This window comes from Myxocyprinus asiaticus, chromosome 34 (assembly GCF_019703515.2).
Source record: "Myxocyprinus asiaticus isolate MX2 ecotype Aquarium Trade chromosome 34, UBuf_Myxa_2, whole genome shotgun sequence".
NCBI lineage: Eukaryota > Metazoa > Chordata > Actinopteri > Cypriniformes > Catostomidae > Myxocyprinus > Myxocyprinus asiaticus.
In genome coordinates this window covers 27,092,211-27,104,697 of record NC_059377.1, presented here as the reverse complement: position 1 = coordinate 27,104,697, position 12,487 = coordinate 27,092,211, and the positions used below count along the sequence as shown (strand labels likewise).

Sequence of the window (12,487 nt, the reverse complement as noted above, 5' to 3'; positions counted from 1 at the left end):
TTAAGGCAGAAATGTAAAGCTGATGATTTTATAAAAGCACTTACATTAAAGGTGCACTCAGTAATTTGTTTAATATCAAAATCAGAATCAGCTTTATTGCCAAGTATGCTTACACATACAAGGAATTTGTCTTGGTGACAGGAGCTTCCAGTGCACAACAATACAAAACAACAACAAGACAGAAATAATAATGAAAAATAAATAAAAAATAAATAAAAATAAAATGAAAATTGAATAGAAAATAAAGTATATATAGAATACACAATAAGAATATATATATATATATATATATATATATATATATATATATATATGTATGTATACACACACACACACACACACACACACACACACACACACACACACACACACACACACATACATACATATATATATATATATATATATATATATATATATATATATATATATATACACACACACACATATGTAGTGCAAATTAATTTGGACACAGAGAGCATTATGCAAATGCAATAGTTTTCAGTTGTGGATGCCATTGTAGAAATTCGCAATTCACAGTCACCCAGGATTAATTTAATTCCTGAGTGAACGTGTCTAATAACAGGACGGTTACTGCATTTAAGCGAGTAGTAATCAGATGGCCATGTGATTCTAAAATGGCTTCCCCCATGAGGAGACCCTCTCCATGTAGAATAAAACTGCTTTTATAAGGTTACTGGTATGACTGGAGTCTTTATCTCATGTGAGTGCTCATGGTTTTATATATACGTTTCAAAATTACAATTAATTTCTTGAGGAGTAAAACTTTTTAAATGAGGAAAAAATTACAGAGTGCACCTTTAACTCATCTGTTGAAACTCGTGTATTATTTGAGCTGTAACGTTGTTCAAATCGTCATTTTTACAAACATTTTAGGGTTTGTTAAGAGTATCGTCATGGCAACAAAGTTGTAAAACTGGCTTAACTTTAAACAGAAAGGTTAGTAAGCGATTTAATCACAATGAAATCATATTAACAAGTACATTGTTTATGTCTTGTGGCTATACTTTTGAAACAGTGAGTATTTTTACGTTTATTGTTTGTTCACTGTAACCCAGATTTTTGCTTTGAGGGACAAGTCGAAAATCATTTTTGTGGTAATCAACATTATGGCACAAATGCTGTTGATTGAGCTTAACTTCTTTTAAATATTCCTTTATATGAGACAAGCGAAATTTGACGGGAAAAAAAAATCAAGGTACATTTTTGTTGGGCGTCATTTCCAATCAAGCTGTAGTTTTGCCGGAAAAAAAAAAAACTATTATTTCATTTTTTAAATCTTAGCTATGAAATTAGCCTTAGCAAGACAAAGCAGTCGGCCATTTTATTTTTAAAAAACCTTTTGAAATAAATGTTTTAATCGCCGTAATTTCCACCATTGGATGTCAAGAAAATGACTTCTCAAATAGTCTTTCCCAGTCTCTCGTTGGAGACTTATATATATATATATATATATATATATAAGTGAAAGACTGTTACAGATCATTGTATTTGCACCTTCAAGGAAAATTAAGAGGATTTTTTCTCTGCGTGCAAAGTTTTAGGCCTAATATCCATTTGTTTGTACATTCATTAGCTAAGTACGACCATACCGTGATGCTATGTACTGTATGAATGAGACGTTTTCCATGCTCAGTCGTCCAGAGAGATGTTAAATAGCAGTTCTCACATTGACCCATCTGAGGGGTAAAAAATGGCAAGAGTGCATTGCTGTGATTTGCATCATTTATTTCACATACATGTGTTTCGGGAAAATTGCTTAAGAACAAATTGTCCCTCTGTACACTTTATCAAATTAAAAAACAAAAACAGAACACAACTGGTTTTGTTTAAATGAGCACAAATGATAAAACACAATCTAACAAAATACAACTCAGGTAGACATAAACAGACTTATAATTTCACTGCTAAACCCAAAGATATTGCCAGTTTCTTCTGACCAGCTTGTGCCTGGCATGCCCATGATTAATACATTAAACATTCAAGCCATAGGGCATATAGGAAACCTGTCCAAAGCTAAGAAATTACACTACCTAATCATAAGGAATAATGCCAATTAGAAAATAGGGGATCATTGCTTATTAAAATATGGAAGTCAAATGGACTCAGTAACAGTGTTAAAAAGATAAAATAACACTGAAACATTATATTAAAGAACATCTATTTAGATTTAAAAAAGCAACATTCACTACTTCGCAAACAACTGTTTAGATATCATCACACAAACCATCTTAATCCATTTTCAAATGTATACAAGCAAACTGTGAAACAACTATAGCATCCATGTTTGCAAACTCATCTTTAAGTTCTAATAACTAATCAAGGTTACTTTTTTTGCTTCTTTAATATCAGCAGGCTCAATCCACCACATCTTCCGCTAGCACTGCTGTATAACTGTACCCTACCATCCTTTATTATAGGTCATGTCAGTAAACAATACTTTTATGCAATAATATGGAACCTGAAATGTATATACATTTTCAATCTGAGACCCCAGAACACTTAACTGTGTTTGGTTACGTGAATGGAAGATGATGTGGCTATGAAGTGGAAAGGGAATTAGGGAGGACTTAGGAGGCTATTTAAAGCAACGGCAGATTATTACCAGCACCGTCTGGAGTGATGCACACTGATTATTGCAAATAAGTGATGTCAAGCAGTGATTATTATTTTACAATTAGATACTCTAAAATCTAAAGCCAGCTTATAATGCTGCTTTTCCTAAAATAGTTATAAAGCCATAACCAGTCTAGACACAATTCACACAAAGCCAAAAGACTTCATAAATATGGCACAAATGAAAACATAAATCCTACCATATATAATTAGTATATTCTTATTCTGGATGTTAAGTCATCAATTGTTTTAGAAGAACAAAACATACTGGAAGATTTGAATAATTCATGTGCTTAGTTTATTTGAGCGGTTTTTGCTCGTTTTTCTCATAATTCTAGCTTTAAAAAAAAAAGAAAAAAAAAGATATTTCAGCACAAGTAGGAGTTGCAGCATCCCGATGAACCCTCACCACAGGCATGCACAGTGGGACTAGCATGCAGAGCATTGTGACGCAAATCACTCCAAACGGCACCAGGCTCTGACTAACTTCCTCCACCACCACAGACTCGCAGCAGCTGAACTCTCCAGAATTCTGCGTAAAGGAGCTGTCTAATAAAATGTTACCCATACTGCATTGCTTACTGAGAGATAAAGAGTGAAAGAGAGAGAGGATTTAAAAGGATAGTAAACAAAACAAAAATATGTCATCATTTACTCAACCTCTTGTTGTTTCAAACATAAACGGAGATGTTAGGCACAATGTTAGTCTCAGTCACCATTAGGGTTGCAAAATTCCAGGAAGTTTCAAAGTTGGAAACTTTCCATGGGAATTAACAGGAATATATGGGAATTAACGGGAATAAACTGGAAATTTGCAAAATTGCAAGTTAGCCTATAACGGGGAACTTAAATGTTGTTAAAAAAAAAAACATCTTGCAGCATAATCTTGGTTAAAACAACCAGATTTAATTCAAATTCAGTTGAATTTCATAGTTTTCTGTTATCATACAAGAACGTAGGTTATAGTTTGATTTAGCATGCCGATTGAGGTGTTCATCTATTCATCTAGCCTATTTCTATTAATTTGTCTAGCATCAGTTGTAAAATATTTGTACCATTCCAGAATATTCCAATTGTTTAGCTAACTATTTATATATCTGTGCATAGCATTGCATTAGAGTTTTTTTACAAGCTTTTTTTCTAATCTTATTCTACAGAACAGTGCCACGTGCGCCATCTGATGTGTGGATACATTTCACCTCACCCAGTGTAGAAGGAAAGGCTGTGTACATTTGCAAATACTGTGCAAAGACCTATGTTAAGAATGCCACAAAGATGCAGCGGCATATAGCCAAGTGCCCAAAGTTTTTTCCAATATTTCCAAAATTCCCCAGCTTAATTTCCCATGAACAGTTTCTGGAAAGTTTCCGTCCCTTTGCATCCTTAGTCACCATTCACTTTTGTTGCATCTTTTTTTTTTTCCTCTCCATACAATGAAAATAAATGGTGATTGAGGCTAACATTATGCTTAACATCTCCTTTTATATTCCATGGAATAAAGAATATCATGTGAGTTTGCAACAATCAAGGTGTGGGTGTAAATGCTGACAAAATTGTCTTTTTTGGGGGTAAACTATCCCTTTAATGTTTATGGGAATGTATAATAAAAGTCAGTAAGTGCCCTAGAAAAAAGTGCCCCAAGAGTTTGGTGGAATATTACTGTATGTAAGATGTTCAATGACCAATGCGTCATGTATAAGAATTCTAACACTTCTAAGTTGTTAATAAATGTCCATTGATGTATGAAATTACAAACAAAGGTGTGAGATGAAACTGTATGCATGTGTTGCATGTTCACAGTATATCTAACTGAATGTTCATGCATGAGTGTGTTTGTGTATGTGTATGTGCATGAATGTATTTTTGTGGATCATGGCTGTTTCCTGTGGGAGAATGGCAGGTCGGAGGTGAGAAGTCAGTGTCTAAGGGTCACAGTGAGTTAGAATGAGGTCAGATTCGGGGTAACTGCTTTTCAATGAAATCCTTCACAGCAGACATCTCCTGTAAAGATAATCACAGAGTAGCATTTGTTTTAGGTTAGAAGTAGTATGAATAAACAAGTGGAGTAAAATAGTTTAATAGCTAAAATTTGCAGGATGTGTAGGCTAATAAGGAAATGTATGAATGTGGGAATAAATTGCATGATGTTATTGCTTAAATTGACTTAAATAATCAGCATATGCATTCACAGGAAATAAGCAGGATATTGCTTCTAAGTGAATCTTACATCAAGTTCTCAGCAATATTTAGTAATATACAGTGAAGGAATTGTAATACATGCATAATACATGCTAAACAGATACTCAAATGAAGACATAGGTAAAAGAAGAGACTAACCTGAGGACAGGAGCTATGCATGAGACTTGGATAGGTGCAGAAGGTGATGTTCACGGGAGAAACAATGGTCTTGAGCTTCTCTGCTGTCATAGCCCCAAACTGCACCGGGATCATGGGATCCATTTCTCCGTGACACTGCAGGATGGGAGTGTCCTTATTTCCACTCCCACTTGCAGCCTAATGGATACAAAAAAGAATGTATACATACTGAGGCAGTGGTCATAGTTAATCCTTAAATCCAGCCCGCAAATCAATTTTTACTTTCTGCATAGCCAAACAAATGGAACAGAATGCAGGTGTCACGAGATGCGTTCTTAAAAGTTAAAATTCTTTAAAAATCAAGACACTCCTACGCCAGATGCTAAAAAACAGTGAGACACAGTGCAACGGTCAAACGTGTCTATCTAGTGCATGTTTACATAGAAAAACAGTGCAGGTGGACGCAAAAATGAGTTAAGTGTGAACTGCCCTTTGCAAGTCTAAAATCTGAACAGAAATAATAAACAAGACTGCATGCTTGCATTCCTCAAAATGTTTGGTTACAAGCCAATTCACATATGTGAATTGATTGCTATGTATTTTTAGTCCTTATATTTAAAGGAAAATTTCACCCCAAAAATGAAAATTCTGTCATCATTTACTCACCCTTATGCCATCCCAAACTCCCGAAGTACACAAAAGAATATATTTTGAAGAACTATGTTTCTGTTCATGTAATAGGTCAATGGGATCCAAAACTTTCAAGATCCAAATAGGACAGGAAGGTAGCATAACACATCCTCACTCTTGCCGTATGCACGTTTGTATGGTCACATGAGAACTGACACGTGTGCGATACAACCGGGGCTTCTCCCATGAACACGCATTGGAGAGCTGGGCAGAAGAGAAGATTTAGTGAATAAAGACAGAATTTTCTTTATGTTTCTCACCCAAAGCTATCGTATCGCTTCAGAAGACATGGATTAAACAACTCAAATCGTATGGATTACTTTTATGCTGCCTTTATGTCCTTTTTGGAGCTTGAAAGTTTTGGACCCCAATGACAAAAAAACTGAGATATTCTTCTAAATATTTTTTTTTGTTTTCCGCTGAAGAAGGAAGTCATACGAGTTTGGGGTCTCATTAGGGTGTGTAATTGATGACAGAATTTTCATTTTTGGGTGAACTATTCCTGTGTCAAACATCAAAGCCAATTTGTGATGTTTCTGGTCTCCTAATAGGACTGGTACTTGCCTGATCTGTAAGTTTTCAAGAAATACAATCTAAGGCATCATTACTCCACTAAACATGAAGAGCACATTGCTAAATATGAAGGAAAGATGAATCACTAATCTCTGAAAAGGTCTGTCCATGCATTAATAACCATAGAGGTTAAATGCATGGCCCCTGATGAAGAATATACAGTACAATCAGCATGTTTCTGTCACTTTCTCACATAAATTCATACAATCAAATGTCTTATACCTGTGGGAAGGTCTTGTGAAGTGGAAGCCAACAGCTAAGCCCAACAACACCCGCTAATTTCTGTTGACAGGTCAGAGCAGTGTAGAGAGAAAGTGCTCCACCCTAAAGATCAAACAAAGACAGACACAATTCCTTCTTATACAATATCCTCTGAAAACAGGTATCAAATTAAGAGAACTGGGAACTACACAGGAACTGCAACGTATCTGCAATGTCAGCAATCTGAATGACAATACAAACATTCAGGGGGAATTCACTATTAATTGTGCATGCTTATAGCGTGGTTTATTTGCATGTGCTGTCTGCGTTGTTTTAGAGCCTCATTCACTAAAGAAATTTTGCAAATCAGGTAACGGCGCAAACATACCCAAAAATACAGTCCTGAACACAATTTGTATTCAGCACAATTCCCGATCTTGCGGGTCAATTCTGAGTGCAATCTTGTGAAGGATACAGCAGACTACCACAATCTAGCATGCTTTACTGGGACTGTACAGTATTGCTCCACCACTGTAATCTAGACACCTGAATCGTTTCTTTAAAATGACAAAAGAGGCGCATCTGGATGTATGCATGGTTATAAAGCTCTTTACCATAAGAAAAAAAAAGAAAAAGAGTTGTGTTTGCACTGAAAAGAATGACAGTTACTTAATTTAAGTGCAAATAGCCACTGTTTAAACTAAATTTCATCTGGTTGGTGAAAAAGATGCAGGTTTTTAATCTGAAACAATGCGTGCCAAAAGTAGCACAACTGTTTAGTGAATTTTAGTGAAAGTAGATCACTTACCTGAGAGAAACCACCAAGAATAATACGATTTGATGGTATCCCGTTCTTTACTTCATGATCAATGATGGCCTTTACTGTTGAAGAGAATGAACAGTCTATACTGAGTGCCATGTTATCAAATTTCATCATATAACAGTATTGTGTTTCAGGAATATGTTTCTCTTGTAAACTTGTTGTGTTTCTTTATGTGATTTCAAATTTGCTGACACAGACCAAGCCTAACTGGATAGCATCACTTATTCACTTATGGTGAAGAAAATTATTTTTAGTTTGGTCAAGGTTCATGCTGTATCCTGGAAAATGCCCGATGTTCTTCCAAAAAAAAAACTTTTGCTTACTGTTTTCTGCTGCTCTCTTAATCCCGGCTTCATCCTCTGGTGATTCCGGGCTTAAACCCATAAGGTCAAACCTTAATAGAAAAATAGATCATTTTATACAGGAATTTAAGAGGCCCTAACCCCTTTAGGTTAGATATGCCATTATGTAAATGTACAAGAATTACAAAATTCTAATTTTATTCACATCAGAAGCAATTTACCATGAGGGCATGGTCATCTTCATGTTGAGTGTTACAGGGATTCTGGGTCTAAAAAGACAGAAAATACAATCTAATGTGTGATAAACTAAAATTAAAAGAAACTTAAAACAGTTCTGTAATGCATGATATTATATGTCAGTGGTTCTCAAAATATTGTACCATTAGCGATATGTGGCGTGCCACCAGGTGGTATCTGAAAAAATCTAAATTTGATTTAAAATGTTGCTTTCCAATGTTTTATTATTTTAATTTCCATTTACAATTTTAATATAGATTTTTGTGAGTATAATGATTAAAGCCCAATGTAGCTGCAGTATGCAAAAAGTTATGGTGGTACCTAGGTAGTTCTTGTATGCTCCCATTTGATCAGACGTGGTAAAAAAATACAAATACAAATACAAATGAAATACGAATATAATAAGCAATCAATGAGCTGTTACTTACGCGTGTGGGCAGATGTATTTGATGTACGGCAGCCGAATAGACGTCATTGTATCGGCCCAACCGTGTCTGTGGAAATAAGTGATATTTGTCTGTGATATTTACACAACAGGTTGCGGGACATTAAAAGATTCCTCAACAGGCAAGTAATAAGCAAGAACCGAGCTCACCCTGTGTCACCCAAGCCATGAAGGAAGATCACCTGCAAAGTTAACAGAGAGTGGTGGGAGATTATTATTTCTGGAAAGCCCACAACTATATAAGAGGCCTGGTTTCCTGTGTACAAAACAGGTCTAAAAAGGATGGTGTAGTTCAGGAAATGGGTCATTCTGTGTTTGATGCTGACTGTTGGTATTTTTATATGAAAACAGCATCTCTAAATCTAAGATGTCTGTGAATTTATTCCTCCTTTTCTTCTATCAATGAGGCAGGAAGGTGTTTGAAGATTGAAGGAATAGTTAACCTAAAAATTTACTCAACCTCATGCATCCCAGATGTGTATGACTTTCTTTCTTCTGCTGAACACAAAAAAAAAAGATTTTTATAAGAATATTTTAGCTCTGTAGGTCCCTACAATGCAAGTGAATTGTGACCAGAACTTAAAAGCTCCAAAAAGCACATAAAGGCAGCAGAAAAGTAATCCACACGACTCCAGTTGTTAAATCCATTTCATCACAAGTGATATGATACGTTTGGATTAGAAACAGATCAATATTTAAGTGCTTTTTAATATCAATTCTCCTCCCTACCCAGTGGCGATATGCACAAAAAATGTAAATCACTAAAACAAAAGAAGAATGTGAAGGTGAAAGTGGAGATTTATAGTAAAAAAAAAAAAAAAAGGACTAAAGTATTGATCTGTTTCTCACCCACACCTATCATATCACTTCTGAAGAGATGGATTTAACCACTAGAGTCTTATGGATTACTTTACGCTGCCTTTATATGCTTTTTAGGCCTTCAAAGTTATGGACACCATTCACTTACATTGTATGGACCTACAGAGCTGAAATATTTAAAAAAAAATCTACTTTGTGTTCAGCAGAAGGAAGTCATACACATCTGGGATGGCATGAGGGTGAGTAAATGATGAGAGAATTTTCCTTTTGGGGTGAACTATCCATTTAAGACTAAGCAGACCAACCAGAAAACCATAAAAGTGCACCCTAGGGACAGGAAGACCCCAAGGCTAGTGTCAGACTAGCATTCTGTCAACAATTACTCACCCCTTTGTTGTTCCAAACCTGTATGACTTTCTTTCCTCTGTGGAATCCAAAAGCAGATGTTAAGCAGTATGGAAGTCTTAGTCACAATTCATTTTTGTTGCATTTTTTTCAATAAAATAAATGGTGACTGAGGGTCTCATTCTGCTTAATACCTCCATTTGTGTAACATCTCCACAGAAGAAAGTCATACGGGTTTGAAACAACATGAAGGTGAGTAAATGTCAACAGTACAGCTGTCAAATTTAAATTAGAAATCTGAATATTCACTTAATTTAAGATAAAAAAGCTAATTTGAAAGCTTAAAATGAATAAAACAGAACACAGGTTTCTCGAGACACGTTTTAAAGGTTACAATTCCTTTTAAATTGACAATCTCAGACAGTCTATAAAAATTACACGAGACACTAAAAAAACAGCAACACACAATGCAACGGTCAAAGACATCCGTCTAGCGCATGCTTACCTAGAAAAAGACAGACACGTTCGGAGTGAACAGCCCCCAGAGGTGGAGGCCTTTGAAGGTTGTATCTTGACTATGCCTTGCACTTTTATCAGCGTCTCGCTGCATAAGCTTTAGTTATGCACATACAACTGAATTTAATGAAACCTTTGTGGCACCGCTGGTATTATGAAGCTTGAGTCCATGGTAGTACTATGCCACCGGTATAGGCTACTGTGCAACACAAAGTTAACATAGAACTGCCTATTGAAGCGTATCTTTAATTTTCTGAAATATTTTTGTAATATTTCAGTTAAAAAAATCGAATTTAGTTTCTCTTCCCTGTAGACAAAACTTTCATTTTGGGATAAAACATTCCTTTAAGGAAATTTTAAATAACTGATGGCATACTGATGATACTTGAGTATTTTTGTCAATGATTTGACTGGTCTCTCACCACAGCTGTCTCCTTCTCTGTCCCAGACAAAGTCACAGCTTCGGCGAGCAGAGGTACAGACATGTTGTTGCCACACATACAATGTGAGGAGTGCTTTTATAAAAACACAAAAACAAAGATTTCAAAACAGATCAGTAATTATGTGCAAAATGCAGTGACAAAATACATGGGCCCAGGCAATATGTATTGGATAAATGGTTCTTGAAGATACAAACCAGCGATTGGGAGAGAAATTGTCAGCAGGCTGCAGAATGATTAACAAAAGTTGGTTTAATCACCAGTGCTGTTCAAATTTCAACTAGCAAAGCAATTCATGCGCATCTAAAGCTTTTAATGCCCTATTCCATCTGCAGAGAATCTAAATGTGTATAGGAAATGAGAAAGGTGAAATTAAAGAGGGATTTAGCCTGCTACATAAGCACTGATGCTTTGGTTCATCATACTGAGAGACGCTCAATTCTACTGGTGGCTGTGCAGAGCACAAGTTTCTACTTGCAGACGTGTCATCTACTTCACATCAGTTCCACGAAAACTCTTTCTAATGAAGCCTAAACGAAAACCACAGGTCCCTATTTTCCTGGAACCACATGACAGTGCTGAGAAATTACATCTTGAAAGTTGCAGGAGGAAAATACACTCCATTTTAATGATTTAATTTGTCTGTGAGTGGCTTGTGTAACCATATCATAAGTTTCAGCCCTAACAATCTCAAAGACATGAATGATCTCCACAGCACTTGAATTGCCCAACTCACTTTAGTGGGTCACTCTGCTTTCCTTGACTTTACTATTGTACGCTACATGTCACCCAATCTTTTTATCTAATCATCTGCCCCAATGATCTCTTTAGTACCTCAATTTAAAGACATGATTGAGGACAGTAAGGACCCACACAAAATTTATTACAACAATTTACTACAAACAGAACTTCCCAGGTTGACCTCTGCCTGCCTGACTATTTAAAAAGTGACCAAAACCCCTCTTAAACCAGCAGCTGGTCTATTTAGTTTTTTTGTTTTTCTAATGAAAGTGCACGATCAATTTTCCCTCAGTATGTGCATCTGACTACTTCACGGCTTACTGATGTAGATTAAACAAATCACTGTATTGATCGGCTTTAATGCGTCAGTGCAATGATCCTTCATAAGCCAGTGCAGATTCCTCGCGTGCATACATGAATATCACTATAAAATGATATTCAAAAGAGGAAGAAAGGGGTGGGCATGAAAAACAATGGAGAATGGGGCGCAGCTCAGCTCATATTTTACAGGTAGGCAGAATGGAGGACTGGATAAATACACAATTAAAGACGCGAGGTCATTTCATAAATACTCCATCTTAATCCTGTTCGCTTGCATTATTGTCACAATGAACCAACAGCCATTGATGGAGCTATCTCTCTCTATCCCCGAGCATAATCCCACTACTACGCCGCTCAACGAAGGCTAGCGCCTTCGTAACGCTCAATAAAGCCAAGGTCAGGGAATAGACTACATTTTAAGGGTTCAAGCAAAGAAAAACAGTTATAAACAGCGGCCCAGTGGTACAAATGTATTGACTCACCGCTTGCTATACCAGGTCACAACGGAACTTCCGCTCCTTCTGCCGGAGATGGGCGGAGACAACAGCCGCGTGATGTCATCGCGTACATTCAACCGCGTGCGCTTGAAATGTTTCATAATTAAAGCAAAGCGGTATCATAAAAATATTGGAAAGGTTTAAAATGCACATTTCATATACTTGTGAATTATGTGGACTATAGAAAGAAACCATTCTTCATTTTTTTTTTCCTTTTTATTTATGCACGATTCTTTTAGAAGGATTGGGAAACTTATATTGAGAGAAAATTGGGGTGTGTGATTAAAATTTGATGCATTTTATTTTAAAGATGATCTTTTTTTTAATGTAAAGGTACAACGGGACAAAAGGCACACCTTCAGGAAAACGTGCTTTTTCCTGGTCAAAAAGTGTTTCAAGATTGAAAAAATTATATTTATTTGTCATATTGATGGAACAACATAATTTGTATGAAAAGCAATAATAATGGAAGACTGGTTTGATTAAAATTCGGTTTTTAAAAAAGGTGACTAGGGAGTCTTTTACCCCACACTTGGAGTAAAAGGGCCTCAAGTGGGTTATAGTGAAATCTTATAAATATAGGG

General features: G+C 36.0%; 1 protein-coding gene across 2 annotated transcripts; it reads right to left on the bottom strand.

Annotated features, from left to right (window-relative positions):
* Window positions 1-1,734: 1,734 nt before the first annotated feature.
* Window positions 1,735-11,946, bottom strand: LOC127425441 (acyl-protein thioesterase 2-like). Of its 2 annotated transcripts, none has more exons than XM_051671462.1 (10): window positions 11,889-11,946; window positions 10,327-10,419; window positions 8,375-8,406; window positions 8,208-8,273; window positions 7,764-7,811; window positions 7,564-7,634; window positions 7,226-7,299; window positions 6,439-6,540; window positions 4,975-5,151; window positions 1,735-4,638 (listed from the first exon to the last, which is right to left on the bottom strand). In XM_051671462.1, the coding sequence occupies exons 2-10, from the start codon at window positions 10,402-10,404 to the stop codon at window positions 4,588-4,590; spliced, it is 699 nt and encodes a 232-aa protein (XP_051527422.1). In that variant the 5' UTR covers window positions 10,405-10,419; window positions 11,889-11,946; the 3' UTR covers window positions 1,735-4,587. The 2 variants fall into 2 exon arrangements, with proteins under 2 accessions (XP_051527422.1, XP_051527423.1); XM_051671463.1 differs by lacking the exon at window positions 11,889-11,946 and adding an exon at window positions 10,542-11,838.
* Between the last annotated feature and the right edge of the window lie 541 nt (window positions 11,947-12,487).

Excerpts from the sequence above, each read along its gene's own strand:
- LOC127425441 (XM_051671462.1), bottom strand. The coding sequence starts at position 10,404 with ATGTGTGGCAACAACATGTCTGTACCTCTGCTCGCCGAAGCTGTGACT. Across the intron at positions 8,274-8,374 it reads CATGGCTTGGGTGACACAGG|ACACGGTTGGGCCGATACAA; the intron begins GTGAGCTCGGTT and ends TTATTTCCACAG. Across the intron at positions 7,300-7,563 it reads TAAGAGAGCAGCAGAAAACA|TAAAGGCCATCATTGATCAT; the intron begins GTAAGCAAAAGT and ends TCTCTTCAACAG.